Genomic DNA, 20,068 nt, shown 5'->3' with positions numbered 1-20,068 from the left:
ACTTTAGTATCAAATAGCAAAGTAATATTTATTCCAAATGTGTGAATACGTTATCAACTGTCTTTATGGAGACTTGAAATGATGTTTTCTTTTTTGTTCTTTGTATTTGACTGTGCTAAATCGTTACGTTTCGTCAAGTTTACATTATAAGCCGTTGGGATCTTTGGTGGTGAAAATTTAACGTATCAAATGTTTAACATCTCCAAATATGTTTGAAGCTACTATTGTTGGATTAAAAAATGTTAAGAAGGTAAGTGTGGTTACTAATGGTTATTTTTAAGCAGATTGATAATAAAAATAAATACAGTAAAATCCCTCCTAACGGATACCCCTCCTATGTGGACAGTATTTAATTCCTCGTTTCTAAGGTAAAATTAAAAGGTATTATTAAACCTCTGTCATGCGGACACCCCTCTATTGCGAACAAAAATTTTTGTCTTGTTTGTGTCCGTATTTGAGGAGTTTTACTGTACTTGTTAAATAATATTTTAAGGATTTTTTACTTGTAAGGGACGAATTTTTATGTATGTTTTTTCATGCTACATATTTTTATCACTTTCGATTTTAATGACGAAGCTTTTTTGCCCTCTATTTGTGTAATGATTATTTTTTGTAACTATTGTTTCACGGAACTTTTTAGGTAACATGAATTGGTTGTAGAGTGCTGTTTAATATATACATTAGATCGCGGTTCATTAAAAAGAGCATCTGTTTTAACTTTTAAAGCAGTTTCTATTTCTGTAAGGTACTGTACTCTATTATTGAAAGGTACGCATTTTTATTTATGTTTTTTTCATGTAATACACGTTTATTACTTTCGATTTTAATGACGAAGCTTTTTGCCCTCACTTTGGTAAATGATTATTTTTTGTAATTAAATTTTCAGGGAGTTTTATAATATGAATTCTCTGAAGAGTGCAGTTTAATAGATACATGAAATCGTGACTTTTGAAAAACACCAACTTTTTCTTTTAAACCCAGCTTCTATTTGTATAAATATATTTTAAAATGTTGGATTTTTTTTTTTTGGAGGAATTCATAGCAAATGAAAATGAATTAAAGCTTTTAACAACTATTAGCGAGCCATGCATTAGAAATGTGGTACATGACCATTACAAGCTTAGCTCTCACACCATTTTCTTGATTTTGAGAAATATTATGCAAACGATTTATAACATACTGTTGAATAACTTCTCAAAAAAAAAAAAAAAACTCACAGATAACTCATGATAAATCTAATTATATTTTTTACTCTGAAATATATGGATCAGTATTGTTTTTTTTATACCAATTGTTTAGTTTGTTTCAATTGTTCAGATGATTTGTAATTATTATTGAGTATTGGAGTGATTTTTTTCTCAAAAATGTATGCTGTTTCTTTTGTTTGTAACAGTTAGAAATAAGGCTAAATAATGGTTCATTTTATTCCATCTTTTTTTTTTTCTCATTTGTCTGTATTTTTATCAAACGAAATCAATACTACTGTAAATCATTCGTGTGAAAAATGCAAAATATTTATTAGTTTATGAATAAGAAATATGCACTTCCCGTTTATCTTCCCCGTCTGTCTTAATCATTTTACAATTTACAGTAAGCAAAATTTATTTCGTACTTTCTTTTGCATTATGATTTGAAGTTGAAGTGTATTTTCTTTTTACCCATTAAAATTTTCATTTTTATTCATTATCTATATATTTATTGCGAATATAATATTTAATGTGTCATGCATGAATTTTAATTTAGTTTACTATTTAAGAACTATTTGTGTCGATATTAAAACTCGAACGATATAAATTTTTAATTTAGAGATGTATCGGAGTATTTCATGCAAAAAATAACTGTTTTTTCTAATGGATTATAAAAAAATCTAAATTTTTATTCACGGTAGAGCTATTATGAGATGTAAACAAACGGCCTTCACGGGCGGCCATGTTGAATGAGCGCGCAGGCCTTGTGTTAAGATGGCTGTGCATGGGCACACGGGGAACGGGCCCAGGGCACCAAATCTGTAGGTAAAATTTTGATTTTGGATACATTCCATATCATGCTATAGCAATATGCAAATATTAAATCTAAAAAAAAAATTCCTTGTAAAAATTTGATCTCTTTCGCAAATCCTAAAACTACTCCAAGTTCATTCTATATTTTCAACACTTTTTAAAGTTATAACATAGATAATTTTGATATTAATTGCTTTTTCAAATGGGCAAAAATTGACAACATCTTATATTATTACGTTTAGTTATCGTAATACTATGTCACTTCTATTTGCTGCAATAAAATACCACCAAATTTAGTACAGATATGTTAATATGCAAGTATCAATATATTTTACTACTTCTGTATACAAAATAAGCTAAGATTGGGGGGGGGGGGAGAGCACCAAATAAATTTCGTGCCCAGTGCCTTCAAAAACTTCAGTCGGGCGCTGTACATTAGGCATTATAAAAATACTTTTATATCAATAGGTTCACCTAATATAGCATGACATGAGGGGAGGGGGTAAGGGGAAGTGTGATACTTTGTGACAAAGGACAGGCAAAATATGTTGAAAAAAAGTGTGACAACATTATTTTTGGATGGTGAAAAAAATTGAGACACATCCTTCTTGCATAAGAGAGTAGTGTGTGGTGGGTGTAGCCAATCTATATTATAAATTTTGTGTTTGTGACCATAGATATCACAAAAGTAAAATTACAGAAAACAAAAATAAGGAATTGTGCTAAGTTGTATACTATATTGGCATAGACATTACAGAGCATTTATTTCAAAATAGAAATCCAAATTAAACTATAAACTGTTCGGATTTTATGTAGTGAACTTGGGGGGGGGGGGCTTTTATGCCAAAATATATTTAATTGTAGTGAATCTACATCAATATTGAATTATTACTTTGCTACCAGTCTTCATGCTCAAATATTTGAAGACCGTTCTTTGCATGCAATATGGAAATTGCGTAAAATTTGGTTCTCTTTCAAACTTGCCGAGAACCGACCGTTAAGACAGTTTTTGTCTAATAAAACTACAAAATGCAAAAAGTCACACATTTATCAAAACTGTTTGCCAGTATAAAGGATACAGTAAAATTTCTAATAACTTTTAAAAACACAATTTTTCAAAATATGTTTTAGAGTTAATAATTACATCTAAGACAACTTAGTTGAAAGTGTTTACAGGTATGAAAGACTCATACTTTTTAGGGAGCACAGAAATTTTGGTTATACACCAGGGGGAATTGTTGGCACAACTTAATAGGAGAACAAGCGATTTGGTCTGCAAATAGAACAATAAACATGGGCTAGAAAAGTTTGTGTGAAAGTGTACAAGACTGAATTTACCAAAATTGCAGCAACTGTTCTGAGTGGTGAAAAGCGGAAAATTACTGCTAGGTGATTTAACAGGATTCTTACTGCTAGTCCTAATGAGTTGCAGCAATGACATGGAACCTTGCATTCAATTGCATGGTTAAAACGCATCAACGACTAAATACAACAGAAATTAAAATTTAATCTTTCATAAACAAATAACTAACTTTTTCTTTTGTTGTTCCCCTCTCCATTCTGTTGAACAGTTGGTTTCAATTTGTGCTGCTGTTTGATGGATGCCATCAACTTTTCATACAATGTAAGTGTTCTAGGTGGAGTAGGTGGTAATTTCCTCTTGGATACCTATGGGGAAAGACAGGACATGGATCTTTGCATTTAATACACAGATTAATAAAAGCTGAAAAAGGGCTTATTTCTTAAATTAAACAAACAATTATAAAAAAGGATTTTGCTCTTCAATTATCTTTAATATCCAAGATAACAATACATATCTATGCATTTCCTTAAAAAAATAAAGTAGTCACACAGGAATGTAACTCTGCCATAATCAGTTATCAATGGGGTTGCTTCCTTCCATAAAAGTACTACTATTAGTCACTGAAACTGATAGAATAAGCAAAAAAAAAAAAAAAAAAATAATAATAATAATAACGTAGACCGACAAAGTACTTTCATTTTCCCAACAGTTATTTTTTAATCATTTTTTTATAAATGTCTAGCTTTTCAAACAAGGCATGGTCTTGATGACGTCACAAATGATGCACTTTGCCGCTACTTTCTTCCGTGTTTCCACGTTATGATAATCAAGAAGCGAATTGAATAATTGCGCTCTACGCTTGCAATCAACCATATCGTTGCCAATACACGTGAATGAAGATGCAAATTAAATATTTTGCTCTGTGAATGGCAACACTGAATGGCATTTCATAGGCGAAAGCGTAAACAAAGAAAGCGCAGGGATTTAAGTTTTTTTTATTAAAATATTAAACAAATTACTTAAAAAATGGTCAGATCCTATGTTTTTAAGCATGCTCTTTCAGAAAAAAATACTTTTAAAATTTTGGAAACGACCCCATTTCAAAACAAGATTTTTGTTAGTGTGCTTTTTTATTTTAAGACCTGTATACAAAAAGTTAAAACATAAGGCAACAAACATAAATAGGATTCTGATGAAAATCTTTTACTTTATAAGCGTTCAAAATAAGATTATATATTTCTCAGCTTTGGAAATATTTGCCAGAACAAAAGCTTATAAAGTTTATAGCTACTTTACATTTGTTTAAATATTTTTTCTAAATTTGTGAGCAAAGTGTAAAACAAGAACTATATATTAAAAAAATAATGATAATAATTAACATTAACTACTAATATGAACTGGAAAACGGATACAGGAGTTTATTAATATAGAAAATATGAATGTTACTGTATTAACTGTAAGTCCAGTCTAAAGCCACAAGCATAAAAGAAAACAGTTTATGATATGGGATAGCAAAATATAACTTTAAGTGACTTTGAGAACTTTGAAAAATATGTACTAGTAGGAAAAAAGAGTGAAGAAAATATTGCAGGCACTAATCAGGGTCACAATATCAGACTAGCATGCAAGTAATGCTCAATATTCATTATTGTTTAATAGATAGATTTCACTATATAAGAAGAACACTGTTGGAAGATTATTGTGTATGTCTTAATTTGTGGTTTGATTTGTCAACCACGGTGTCACTGATTCAATTTTCCTTGTTGTTTAGCAGAAAGATTTCACTATATTAGAATAACACTGTTGGAAGATTATTGTTGATTGTCTAATTCGTGGTTTGATTTGTCAACCACAATATCAATAATGCAAGGACTATTCAATTTCCCTTATAGTTTAGCAGACATATTTCACTATACAATGGGGTCGTTTCCAAAGTTTTAAAAGTATTTTTTTTTTCGGAAAGAGCCAGCTTAAAAACATAGAATCTGACCATTTTTGAATAAATTTGTTTACATTTAATATTTAAAAAAAATTAGTTAAACAGAGCGCTCTCATTGTTTATGACTTCTGCCGATCACATCCAAAATGATGAAATGCCATTCTGTGTTGCCATTCACAGTGCAAAATATTTAATTCGCATCTTTAGTCACGTGTATTGGCAACAATATGGTTGATAGCAAGCGTAGAGCGCAATTTTAATTCGCTGCTTGATTTTCATAACGTGGAAACGTAGTAGAAAGATGCGGCAAAGTGCATCATTTGTGAGGTCATCAAGACCACGCCTTGTTTGAAAAATCAGACATTAAAAAAAATTAATTAAAAAAAACTGTTTTGAAAATGAAAGTATTTTTTGGGTCCATGTTAATTTTTTTTTTTTGCTCATTCTATCCATTTCGATGACAAAAAGTAGTACTTTTGACTGAAGGAAATTACCTCATTAGAATAACACTGTTTGAAGGTTATTGTGTAAGTTTAATTGTGTGGTTTGATTTGCCACTTAAGAAAAGTTAGAACAAAACAAAGTTTGACTGTAAATAAAAATCTCACACAATTGCAAATGAAGGATAATACCTAATTAAATAGTGTAGTAATGAACAGAATCAGTTTTGGACAAAATACTACAAATACTTAAAAATAATTTTCAGGAAAGCACTCAGGCATCAAATTACGGTATAACTTCGATTTAACGATTTCCACTATTTGATGATATATTTCACTGGTCTGGATTTGACTACATTGAATCTCTAGTTCCTTGATTTAACAATAACTTTTTCCAGTCCCTTGACAATTATTAAATTCGGGTTATACTGTATTTACAAAGCAAACAATATTTTATCCATTCCTTTCTTTGTAACAAGCAATTTATTTTAATTATGAAACAATCGCTATTGAGGCATAGGTAAATAGGTATGAGTATTAATAATATTAATACCATTTGAAAATAAAATAAAAATGTAAATGAAAATTATTACGCATTCATTAAATTGCAATTGCTGATAGTTTTAATAAATGATTTTGCAAAATACTATTCAAACTAAGAAACAAATTTGAGTTTTCATTTCTTTTTATCTTCCTGCCTCCTTACATTTTGCCATCATAAAATTTACCGAGCCTAAAATCTGCCACCCTAAGCGCAGGTCCTCTGCCCCAGGAGACGGGCTTGAATATTTGCTAAGTAATATTAATTGCATCAACTAGGACGTTTCTCAACCTTTTTTGATAAGCGGACCGGCAACAACTTTTGAATATGATTCGCGGACTGGTGACGTTTTTTCCTTCTTTTCTTTCACCCCCCCTCCTCCCCGAAAAAATATCTTGCATTTGAGAACCATTTAAAACACCGGATTTTTTAAAAAAGGTTGTTGAGGTGTTTTCCTTTTTTTCTTTTTTTTGCAAAAGAAAAAAAAGAAGTCATGGGCCGTTAAATACTCGTGAATACTTTTACGAATGACCAAGAGTTGTTTTCCTTTTTTACAAAATATAATAATAATAAATGATTTAATAAATGTATAAATAAAACTTTATTTGATGGGACAAGAATTGTTACAAAACATACTTAAACATTAAGAATAAGGTAAGTAATTATTGTGATACTTATACAGAAGCGTTTAACAGTGCTGAAACATAATGGAAAAATACAAAAATCAATTACAAAATGCACCTAAAAGATGTGGTACAGAATATTAATTTATCTATTATGGTGTTCTCTGAATTTGAGTAAGACATTTTTTTTAACGTTCAGAAACATAAATCTCTGAGTACTGGACCGGTACCGGTCCGGTGGGACATTGGTTGAGAATTGCTGACCTAGGACCTTAACTGTTTAATGGAAATTGAAGAACACATTGTCGCTTTGATCAACAGTAAGACATCTAAGCCTGCTAACAATAGTAAGACATCATACTGTTGTTCTGAGGCCAGGATATGCACACAAATCTAACGCAAACCCAAAGAGCATAAACAAGAGCAGAACAAAACGTATTTAATCTTACTGGAACTAGAGGAGGTCTGGAACGAATGAATTCTAAGATGAGAGCGTGTGCGTCTTTCTTGACCCGAGGAGGAATGTCACCATTTACCTACAAGAACAAGCAGTGAAATTTACATACAGTAAATCAAAAAGTGAACGTGACAGGGTTTGAAAATATGCTAATATTTTCATATTTATCAAAAATATTGAATATTTTGATAAATATCTGATATTTTCAATTTTTAAAAAATAACAACAGCATGCTCCAATTAGACCTCTCATTTTTCACTATATTATTATAGACTTAGAGTTAATGCTTCTTTCACCATTAATCCAAAAAAAAAATGTTATATTATTAAAAATATAAATATTTACAATCATGTGTGAAAGACATTTAAAATGTTAGAAAATAATCTTTTTAGGTAATTCAAATTAAGGTACTTCAGCATTAGCTGCTTTACTTATTTTAAATTAATTTAGCTAAATTAAATTTTTTTTATAATTCATAAATAAAAATAATGCATAAGCCGGTACACAGAGATACACTTGAATGGTTGGTTCACTGGAAAAATGAATCATTCCCCTTGTAAATGATTTTACTATGTCTTACTATACAAAGCCCTTTGAAAACTTTTCTTAAGGGGAAAAAAAAGTGTTCAGCTGCTATTCGTCATTAGATATTTATCTCTGAAAAGTGAATTGCGTCTCTTTTATGCTAAAAAGTATAGCTGAATGTGATTTCATTCAGCAAGCAAATACATACACATTTTAAAAACATGGAGATACACCCTTTTTACAAGGAACAACACATTTGGCTTTTTTCTGACAAACTTTTAATTTTTAGCTAAGTACTTTTATTTACTTTAAAACTGTTACATAACATTCCTAATTATTTTATGAACAGCTCAGTTTTGGTCTCCTTATCTTAAGAAAGATATTAATGTATTGGAAAGGGTTCAAAGGCGGGCTACAAGGCTAATAAATGAACTTTCTCATTTAGACGGCGATTCCAGGCTTAGAATGCTAAAAATGTACAGTCTTGAGCAAAGAAGAGACCCAGGGGATGTGATTCAGTTGTTTAGACTTATTAAAATGAAAGATGTTACGGGGCTGAAGTTTAGCACTGAAAACAGGACAAGGGGTCATTCTTTTAAGCTATTTAAATCTCAGGTTAACATGGATATTAGGAAAAATTATTATTTTAGAAGGGTAGTGGAACCTTGGGACAGCTTACGGAAGAGGTGGTAATGAGCAAGAGAGTAGATAGTTTTAAGAGGGCCATTGATCTTCACTGGGGATTGTAAATTGACTAGGACCAGCCTAGCTGGGCCCAGAGCCTGTTGCTGGTAGTTTTGTATTTGCATAAAATAAAAAACTAGCTAACTATTACATGATATAAATGGTATAGTAATACATCCTTTTATAATTAAATGATGGTTTTATAACTTTTGTTAGTTTTAAAAATTATAATTTTTAATAACAAAGGAATATAATGTTGATAAAATTAATAAGTATAATTTTAATATTGTAAATATTTTAGTTCTAAAAACAAAAAATATATATCATGATAATTTCAAAGTACATATCTGATACATATATCAAAATATACAACAAGTGATACATATATATGTATCAGTGAACTTAGATCTTAGAGGCTTACAACATACAACTCACCATGACTTGACGAAGTTTATACCGCCGTGATCTTATGTCATCCAGGAGCATCTCATAGGGAGTAAGTTCAAACTCAAAGGGGTGGTGAAAGTGCGTAGGGTCCACTTTTTTGAGCTTAACACCCTGCCTTAATTGGTGAATGACTTGCATCCATAATCTTGCCTAAAAAAGAACATAAAAATTACTCCACACATTTTTGAAGAAAAAAATGTATTTCAAATTGCAAAAACATCTAATTTTTCAAAAAGTATTGTTAATAATACTTTACAGAGCTTAATGTTTAAATGGTAGACATACCCAATCCTGAATGCCAAGTTTTGCGAGAGTTTTGTGTTCTGTCTCATCATCAGATGATGGTAGAATCTGAAAATTAAATTTGTAGTAGCAATAAAAGCAATATGCAAAATAAAACAGAATCGGTACTCATTTACAAAATACATCTGCCATATTTTTGGACTTATAAACAGAACAGATAATTCACAAGTACTTTGGGATGTTAAAAAAAAGGTTGAAAATACCAGAAACCTCTAACTATTATCTGTGTAACAATTTTTTATTATAATCCTAGTTTCTTATTATTTATGTGTTTTACGAGATGCCAACAGAGAGAATAAAAAAAAAAAAAAAAAGATTTATCCACAAAAATAAAGTTGTATTTTTGCTCAATATCCTTTGTGGTGCACTATTGGAAGATTCAATTGTAGGTATTCAAGTGTGCAGACCCAGAGGAAGAGAGCAAAAGTGACCGAAATTTCCAAAGTTGTGTGGGACTTATATTTCAAAAACTCGCCCCAAATCACTATTGTCCCCAAATATTTTATTTATGTCTTTCCCTATCCAATAAAGACCCCCTCTAATACCAAAAACTGAATCCCCTTTTGGAGATGTCCAAAGCCAAAAAAATATGCTAAAAGATTGCTACATAACTGCAGCTAACTGCTAATATTGCACACATGTGGCATCCATGAGCATAGCCAGAATTTCCATTTGGAAGGAGCAAGCATTGACGCAACAAGACAGTGATTTTTAGCTGTTCTCCCCCTTCGGCAGTGCTAAACCCCGGAAATGGCTTGAAACTAAAGTCCCCCTCCATCTCCCAAAAAAAGAGAATATTTCATGCCATTTATGGCCAGATGTGCGGGAAAAGCCGTTATGTAGCAGCTCTCCGGAAGAATTTTTGAAATTGAAGTTCTAAAAATATAATTTAAAGTTATATTTGGTGACATTAGAGATAAACACACAAAAGGTCCTCTTCTAGGGAGAACATCTGCCCCTCCCCCACTCCTCTGGCTTCGCCCCTGATGGCATCAAAGAAACATACATGCTAAAATTGAAACGGTTTCAACACATAAAGATTTAACATAGATAACCTTTAACTACTGATATTTCAAAAAAAAAAAAAAAAAAAAAACCCTTATTTTTAAAATCATATTTAACGAAATGGTATCAAACATTATTTTTAATGCCCATCATGGTCATTATTGTTCCCTAGATATTTAAAAAGAAAAAGCCCATGAAAGGAATCATAAAAGTTTAATATAAAAATTTTAAAATATTAATTTACTGATTATACTTACATAAGATTTTAAATGTTGTGATTTTTATTTAAAGAAACAAAACAAAAATGCCGCAATTTATAATAATGAAACATTTTTTTTCTTTATGACTAATTTACTGAACCACTATGTCAAGAGGTTGTACATACATACAATATTACAAATAGAAACAAGTCCCAGAATCGTTTCACAATTTCCTAGGTTCGCAAAAAAAAAAAAAAAAAAAATGCATGCCTACTTAGAATTGTGCAAATACAACAATAATTTCTAAAAGCCAGGGGGTAGGAATTGCCCCCAACTGATGGGCTTGATTTTTCAACATTCGTCATACTCAACAGTGAGGATTCATACATTCTAATGCTTCCCAACAGATGCTATGTTAAGATCATCCAGCTTGTTCACCTTTGGTTTTGAAAAAATATTTTCCAGCAAGAAACTTGCGTTTTGGAAAACTTGAACGCTGTAAATGCATTTTTTTCGCTATTATTTCTTCCTATCGAGGCTTCAGACACTTTAGCCGAACCATCAGTATTTTTAGTAAATATAGAGCAATCATAATTCCATGTCTACTGCGCGGTAAAATCCTGTCCTGAAATTCTGTTGTTTGATAAGACATATTGTTTACATTCGCAAGACGAATGATGATGTAAGCGGCCATGTTTGTTTTCTGTTTCCAGACAATTGTTGCCAAATTCTTTATAAATTTTTCGGGACGTTCGGAAAGGCCGTATTACGTAATTGCGCTCCTTTGACGTCATTACGGGTATATAAAATGTAAAATCACGCAGACAGTTTGGATTGTCTTGCGTTCATTTAACGCGTATTTTCGTCTCTTCCTTTTCTTTGCAAAAGAAGTCTTTTCAAAAAAAATTTCTTTGTATTTGCGTGTATTTCATTCTAAAGAATGAAAAAAAAAAAAAAAAAAAAACATGCAGTTTGTGCTGAATTCTCCTTTTTCGGTTCATAAATATTCAGGCGTCAGTGATAATGATTGTGTTGCAGAGGTAAAAAATGCGCTTTTAGTAATCAATGACTTTTGTATAATACATTGAGTATGTTGGAATGCCGCAACCCTGTTAACCCAGGCGATTGATTTCATGACGTTTGTTGAGTTCAGTAGCCAGCAGTGCGTTAGTGCGGTGTGTGTCCATAGAACATTTTAATATATGATTGTCTAAACGCAGGGGGCGTAGCTAAGGGGGGGGGGTTTTGGGGACAAAACCCCCCCCCCGAAAAGTTAGTCTCAAGAAAAAAGAGAAAAAGAAGAGAGAAGAGAAAGAAAAAGAAGAAAAGGAAAAAATTCCAAGCGATTATACATATATATATATATATATATATATATATATATATATATATATATATATATATATATATATATATAAAAGAAGTAACCCCCCCCCCCCCCCGAAAGTCGGGTCTAGCTACGCCACTGTCTAAACGGTAATTAATTAGACGTTCCTGGTAGTTACCGGAGATTCTGGTTTAACTAGTTGCTCTATACGAACATGAAAACGTGGAAAAACTGGGAGTTTTTCCAGATTTTCTGATGAGGATTAAGTAATTAAGAAGTCTGAAACCAGAAAAATATGATTAAAAAGAAGAAAGTTTGGTCGAATGAATGGTTCATCTGCACCAATTAGAGCTTTATTAATTGTTTTTTTGGGTTGCTGACTACCATAACCATCATTTAGGGGGGGGGGGGTCAGGAGGCTCACACCCTTAGACATCTCGCCAGAAAACGTCGAAATGACGGGCCATCGATTACCCGAGAATATTTTGCACAACGTTGAACATATGGCTTGTAGAGTTCTGATTGAACACTGGGCAATAACTCTCAATTGCCGTACCATACCCATGAAAGTACATGTCCAATATCCATGTTTTTCTGATCAGTGAAACTAGTCTTCAGCCTTCTCGCCTCGAATACACGATTCGAAATCATAACCAGTGAAAAAAAAAAAAACGCTTTGTACGTTCAATTTTAGCGCTGTCTGACACTTTTTTTATACTGGTGCACGCATTGTACAATGAAATTTTTTTTAATTCAGATAGGTTTTGCCTCGTTTGAAGCTCACCTCAAGAGTTTTGAGTAACGTTGTATTATTTTATTGCTATTTTCATTTTCAGTTTAGCTTTTTCCATAAGCTTTAGGCGAGTTTTAGCAACTGTTCAATCTAATGTTGAATATCTCTTATGATGAAAGTACTCTAAATAAACTTAGCTTCTTTTTTAATCAATAACATAGCATTATATTACATGATCTTGAGAAAAATAATAATCCGATTATAGCGTGATAAAATTTAATCAAGCACACAGAGAAAGCCAAATAACATTAAAAATAATGTAGATATCTAAATAATGAAATGGTACATACCTGTGTTCTATTTGTGATATTTTCAAGAAATGTGGTAAGCTCCAGAACTTCGGCCACGAGAGCTCGACAGACGGCTTTGTAATGAGAATCTGCTTGCTCGGGACATACTAAATTTCTTGCGCAAACCTGGGGGAAATACCATCACTATTATTCATAATATGCGTTAATAATCATATTAAGTCGTTCAAATTTTTCAATTAAAAAAAATGTACACTCGAAAATACCAGAAGTTCAATAGTTTGCAGTGGAGTTACATAAAAAAAAACATGAAAAAAGCTTCATTCTTATTTGATCTTTTTTTTAAATGTATTAGTCATATAATTGCTTTTTTAACCCGAATAATGGTAACAGCTAGGTTGCTTACGTTGAAAGTGCTTCGATAACTGAGTTATGATCTATAGTTTTTTTTTTTTTTTTTGTTGAAATCTAGTTTTGTTAAAACACATAAGTCTAACAAAGCTTGGTTTATATAGATGGCACTTTTTCGTTCTTTTCTTAACTACCCCCCCCCCCCCCACCATACACGATGACAGTGTAATTTCAACATTCAACACAACAGAAACTAAGCGTGGCAATGTACTACTAAATGAACCAGAAAGTATTTTTTTCAGTAGCAGTCCAATGAGAGATGATCAGTACTTAAGAATGAAACTCTCTATCGAGATATAAAATAGGATATCTGTGACCCACGCTCTTTGCGAGCTTTCTAATTAACCCATGGACGCTTCTTGTTTAACACTAAAAATATAATTTAATACTTGCAATACAATATAAATCTGAGAATTTGTCAAAATGAGACTAATCAGACGGCGCAATGGAAAATAACATTTAAACGCCTCCTTTCAATTATTTACAATCTGCTGAACCTAAAAACTAATATCGTGGTATTAAGCTGCAAATTACCGCCCCACAACCGGAACTAATGCAGAAATTACAAGCAAATACCGAAGAGCTCGGTTACAACATCAGACCGCAGTTTCGTCCATGTTTCTAACCAATCAGTCTTGAATAGCCATAACACAGCCGCTATATGGTCCCTGAAAACCACGAGTGTAGAGTGGTATGAATTTCAAAACGCTTCGTTTCATATCTCGGTGAACATTTGTCGAACTAATAGCATTTTTTTTTTTTTTTTGGTGCTCGAATTGCTTCTTGATGCTTGTGATTTCCCTAAACATGAATGGAGAGAAATACGCACCATATAAAAAGTTAGACTTCATATTCTTCTTCTAAATTCTTTTTCGCATCAAACGTTTCATATCATAACTCTGCATTGCATTTTGACCATTTTTGCTCTTAGATACACACAGTGTAGCGGTGCTTTCGGTAGTTCACCCCCCTCCCCACCACACACACGCTAGAAGGGGGAAGAAAGCAAACCTGCTTAAACTTTAAAAAAAAAAAAATATCGATTGGCAAAAAATGGAAGTGCCCCGTGGCATATTTTGGCAAGTACGATTCTGTAATACAAGGAGTGATCAAATGAAAAGGTACGAAACGACACGATGGGTACAAATGCAGTCTTTATTCAAAATATGCACCATAGGCCTAAGCACAACGATTCCACTGATGAACAAGCCGCAGGATTTGTTGTTCCCAGAATTGCTGTTACTGTGACGAGACCCAGTAATTCACAGTGTCCTTGAGTACGTCGTCTGAGTTGAAGTGCTTCCCTTTCAGGTGTTTCTTCAGGGGCCCAAACACATGGAAATCGCAGGGAGATATGTCCGGACTGTAGGCGGATGGTCCAACGTCTCCCATTTGAAGATGTCCAGTTCTAGTTCTAGTGACAGACTTGTCAGAGACACATTTCTCCCCGGAAACGGTGACCATCCGCCGATTAATAGCCCGGTTTCTCACTCTCCGCTGTCAGAAATCGGATAACACTTCGCTGCTCCTCAATCGTCGAATTTTGCAACGCGAACGCCATCCTGTCCTCATATAATACGGACTGCCGCATCATTTGCTCTTTCCTGCGCAAGCGGGCGTCCGCGTATGCTCCGATCCCAATTAGAGCCTCCAATGGCATCTCGAGATGTCTCGTTACATTCTCCGATGGCGGAATATGCAAATATTTAACTGGGTCATTTTTATGTCGTTTCGTACCTTTTCATTTGATCACCCCTTGTAGATGCGGGGGCCAATCTTTCGCAATTGTTGAGATCGATCAAAATGATAAAGCTATCGGTTTTTGTCTTCGTTACTAGAGTCCCAATAAGTCATTCCAAGCCATATAATTCAGGGGTTCCCATGAGGGGGGGGGGAGTTTAAGGCGCAGACTGCGCCGTTATAGTTGATAAAGGTAGAGTTAATTTCAAAGACTTTGAAATCTCATTTTGGGTGGTCTTTTTTTAAGAGGGGGCGGAGGGGGGACGGGTGGCTTCCCATCGTCCTGTGCGACACCCCTGTAATTTCTTATTTGAAGAAGGTATTCAGTGTTTCTCATACTAACGTGTTGAACTATCAGCAGCCATTCTTGATAACTATAATATAAAGAGTCAGCTTTTTTTCTTTCTTTCATAATCGGATGAAGCGGAACTGTGGTAATTGTATTGATTCTGTATTTGTCTCTTCCCACCATACAACCAACTTGAGCTCATTAGTTTAAGCAGGTTTCTATTTAAAGTCTAAATGAATGGTATGAACGAAAATAAGCCCTTAATCAAAGGCAGCGTAACAAAATAAACGGAAAACGATCCGTGCATTTCACAGGAGAAAATTACTATCGTTTAGATGTTCGTCGAACTGAAGCGAAGTAAATGAACGGTATCTTTATCTGTGGGATTTTAGAAGTTAAAAGCAAGCAATTTTTTTTTTCCTGAACCAACCTTTATCACGCATTCTTCGAAGAGGAGCAGTAGGCTGGGAAACTAGAATGCCACAGATTCAGCAATGCGTCTTCTTCAATAGTTACTCTAACGACTGAAACGAAATACTTTTTCTGAAGAATTTGTGCTACTGTTTCCACGTTTAACAAAAGATTTTTTATTTTTTTTTTTTGTTAAAATTTAGTTTTTCTCTACAAAGTACCTACGTATGCAAAAATCATGAAAAATTTCTTCTAGTCCTTAAAATGTTTACTAAACAAGAAATGCGTCATGTAGCAACTAACATTGCGAAATGTTTTCAACACAGGAATCACGAGATCTAGGTCGTATATAATTTTTCTTAACTGTGAGGGATGTAAGGGAGGCTCAGTTTGCATTCGGAAGTCAAATTAGTCATCTCCCTCAAGACAGCTTGGAAGAAATTCATGTGTGTTTTGAGCCTACGAGGGTTCAGAAGTGAATTCACCATGAACGAAGTATAGTTATAAATATATCTTTAAAACAGGCTGCCGAAAAAAAAAAAAAAAAAAAAAACTTCCATAACCAAAAATTTCCGGCATTTGTGTAGTGTTACTGATCTTCTTGGTCTAAACTCCCTAGACGAAGTCTAAAAGATCATGTCGCACTAAAAGATCAAAGATAATCCCACTCTCATCCGACAGTTGCCTCACAGAGGCACAGATACAGCAAATAATATGAGAGTGAGAGGCAATAGCCGAGCATGGGCAAGTAGAAAAAAGCCTTGGTGGAACCGTCGAAGACCTAATGTGGCGAGACCTTAGCCTAGCTAAGGCAGTTTGGGCAAGTCTTGAGCAGGTTTTCTGCAAGGACAATCCAGGATTCTCTGCGGTGTACCAATCGTGTTTAGTTGTAATCCTCCAAGTTGATTTTATTTTGTCAACAAATATGGAATGAACCTCTGAGACTCTTAAAATTGATGATGGAAGAATGGAAAGGTTACTGCTTTCCACGGCGAGTCGGTCAGCGGCATCATTACCATGGATACCAACATGAGAGGCAATTCACTGTAAACACACAGAGCCTACCTCGGACAATGTAGCCAATTTGGAAACAATATCTTGCCCCAGTTGAACATAAATACATAGTCAGTCTCAAAATCGGCTGGCATTTGTAATCGACACTTACTTCCATAACGTGGTGGAGAGAGAACCCCTTCCGCAGTTTGCCATCTTCTTCCAAATCCATGATGATCCGCTCATCATCCTCCCCAGAATCTTGTTCGATGCCCTCATCCGCATTCTGGGAGGCGGCGTCCTCCTCCTCTCCACCATCTTCCTCCCCTCTGGGGTAGGAGGACGTCATCCGCTCGATCAGCTGCTCCAGGGGGCGACTCAGCTTCCGCTCCTCATCCAGTGGCAGCCGGAAGTCGAGGACGTTGAAGATGATCATGCCTAAGGTGGCTACCAACTACATGGAAAGATTCAAAATTAACATCAATTTTCAGAAAGAGAAGCAATTACAAAACAGAACAGTTAAAGACCGTAGTGGAAGAAGGGGACAACTCCAGTTTTTGTTGGTTTTGAGTTTTACCTCGTACATTAAAATGTACACAGAGATTCAAAAATAACCGAATTTTTTGGTGACAGAATAAAAATTTCCTCAAGACCGATTCCTCAAATATCCATACAAAAATCATTGACATCATGAAAAAACATTTTAAAAGTTTTTTTTTTTTTGAATTTTTTCAATTTAAAAATTTACTATCAGCCTAAAATTTTCGGAAGTAGCAATACAAAACTTTTGAAATTTTCCGAAATTTCGGACCACAAGCACCTCTGCTGATAGAATTGGGTTGTTTCCGAAATTTTAAAGTTTTTTTTCCCCTTGAAAGAGCATGCTTAAAAACATAGGATTAAACCATTTTTTAAATAACTTGACAAAGTTTAATATTTCTTAACAACTATTTCAATTAGTGCGCAGATTCAACTTTATTTTTTACTCTTCTGCACATGACATCACAAGTGATGAAATGCCACTCACTGATGCCATTAGAGCAATATTTAGTTCGCTTCTTTATTCTCGTGCACTGGCAACGCGGTTGACAGCAAAGCGTAAACATTCAGCGAGCCAATGGAGTATCAAGCCAAAGTGCATCACTTGTGACGTCATAAAGACCACGCCTTTTTCCCAAAATCGGACATTTAAAAAAACTAAATAAAAAATAACTGTTGGAAAAATAAAAGTTTTTCTGGCTCCATGTCATTATTATTACTATTATTATTATTTTTTTGCTTATTCTATTAATTTCTGGGACTAAAAGTAGTACTTTTGACTGAAGAAAGCAACCTCATTGTGAAATAATTGAATGGTTGGATGGAACAACGTTAGATGTTAGAAAATACAAATTTTAGAGGAGAGCGTTTTTTTTTTTTTCGAGAACGCAATTAAATTTGAAAAAGCTGCCAAGAAAATGTCACATCCAAGTTTTATAAACTGTAATAAACGTTTTCCTCCATAGGATAAAGATAAACCCAAATTCCTTTTTTTAACGATCTAACCAACATTATTTCACCGGAATTTAAAAAAAAAAGCATGTCCAACGTTGTTCCTACCGACCATTCAATTAACCGTTGCTGCTAAAAATTTAAGGGGAAAAAATTCAGAAAATTAAAATTGGTTTTAATAAGGGGTTTATAAGGGTAAAGTGGTATAATAAAACCTTTGAAAGCAAAAAAAGGTGCCGATTTTGAACATACTTGATAATAGCAGTCCAATTTGTCTTGCAAAAGAAAGAAAGAGAGAGAGAAAAAAGGCGCGAAAAGTTTGGTCTGCGGTGCAAATGCCTCTGACCTCCACTCGACAAAAAAATTTCACCGAAATTGACACACACAATCTCCGCTCAGTTATTAAGGCAAGGAGTTTCCAAGTATATACAAGAAACAGGCGTCAATGGTATAACACGGTTGATTCGTTCCGTGTAGTGTCGAAACCGTGAAATACGAGACTTTTTTTAAAATAACATTTTTAACTTATTTTTTACACGAATTAACCATATACATATTAAAAATCTTGTCAATATGTATCGTGTTGCGTCGAAACAGTGTTTCGTATTATATCGAAACCGTGTTATACCAGACATAGAAATAATGTAAATCAAGGGATGTGTACCGTGTTGTGTTGAAACCAAGTTTCATAAAAACAAAGTAAAAACTAATTAGAGTTATCAAACATTAACAGAAAGTATTAAGAAGAAATGAAATTCCATCTTTTTTAAAGATAACATTCGTGTTACACCAGAGCCGGCTCTTGTAGTTCAGCAGCCCTAGGCGATATTGACAAGTGCCCCCCCCCCCCCATTGAATAATAATAATAATACTAATATAAAATAATGATATTTTAATAAAATAAAAATAATAGTAAAATGTTTAGAATTAAAAGGTGATTCTAGTTACATTCCATCCTGGATTTTGCATATCCAAGCACTGGTACACACTTTAAATTATATTTTCATTAACGTTGAAGTAGTGCATCTTATGGCGCTCAAACAGATATTAATATTCTCAAATGATTTTTAAACCGCGCAATTTGCCGCCTCTAAAAGTAAATTCAATTTTTCATTTTAACTCCGGACTATGTTTTGCATATCCAAGCACTGGTACACACTCTAAATTATTATTATTATTGTCATTATTATTATTTAACATTGAATCAGTGAATCTTAACATGCTGAAACAGATATTCATACTTTAAAAAAAAAAAAAAAAAAAAATCAATTTCGAAATTTGCCGTCCTTAAAATCTGCCGCCCTAGGCGGCCGCCTAGGTTGCCTACCTCAAGAGCCGGGCTTGTGTTACACCATATCCATGAAGTATTAAATTCAAGTTTTGTACCGTGTAATATCGAAACAGCGTAATAATAATCGTAAATTGGTACCGTGTAATATCGAAACCGTGTTGTACGAGAGACGCCTGTATAGCAAACAATCTTACAATCAGTACTTGTTTCAACATTAAGGGGTCGATTTGCAAAATACTCTACATAATGATGGACACCCTCTCCACACTCCATGGCAACAAGTTATCCGCTTTCTGATACGTCTCTGATAGAATCGAGGCCAAATCAAAGAGACGTAGGCGTCATCATGTGAATAAAATTAAGAGCCATTCGAATATCATTCATCATGGGATATAACCACGGAGTAAAACCTTCCAAAACGGGCACACGGCAGACGACAGTAGGAAGGAGCGCGTGGGGATCTCACGGACCACCCTATCACACAAACCTTCGAATGCCACCTACAAGAGACATTGGAACACGTGGGTAGACCATTGGAAGGCTGAAAACAGCCGCATATTGGTGATTAGTGTAAAATGAGAGAGTTTACAGCGGAAGTTTGTCAAGA

At 33.8% G+C, this 20,068-nt stretch overlaps 1 protein-coding gene across 1 annotated transcript in view; it reads right to left on the bottom strand.

The window, feature by feature from the left end:
• LOC129232055 (protein spire-like) overlaps positions 1-20,068 on the bottom strand; it is a gene marked incomplete at its 3' end in the record, with an annotated part of 50,986 nt that overhangs the window by 14,893 nt on the left and 16,025 nt on the right. The window contains exons 3-8 of the mRNA XM_054866291.1: positions 16,852-17,133; positions 12,878-13,003; positions 9,245-9,310; positions 8,948-9,109; positions 7,296-7,382; positions 3,533-3,668 (exon numbers count right to left, since the gene is read on the bottom strand). Coding sequence (XP_054722266.1) covers positions 3,533-3,668; positions 7,296-7,382; positions 8,948-9,109; positions 9,245-9,310; positions 12,878-13,003; positions 16,852-17,133 — 859 coding nt within the window. The remainder of the gene's footprint in view (positions 1-3,532; positions 3,669-7,295; positions 7,383-8,947; positions 9,110-9,244; positions 9,311-12,877; positions 13,004-16,851; positions 17,134-20,068) is intronic.

The sequence above is a fragment of the Uloborus diversus genome, unplaced genomic scaffold (assembly GCF_026930045.1).
Source record: "Uloborus diversus isolate 005 unplaced genomic scaffold, Udiv.v.3.1 scaffold_1014, whole genome shotgun sequence".
Classification (NCBI taxonomy): domain Eukaryota; kingdom Metazoa; phylum Arthropoda; class Arachnida; order Araneae; family Uloboridae; genus Uloborus; species Uloborus diversus.
The sequence above is the reverse complement of the archived record's forward strand: the minus strand, read 5'-3'. Positions and strand labels throughout refer to the sequence as shown.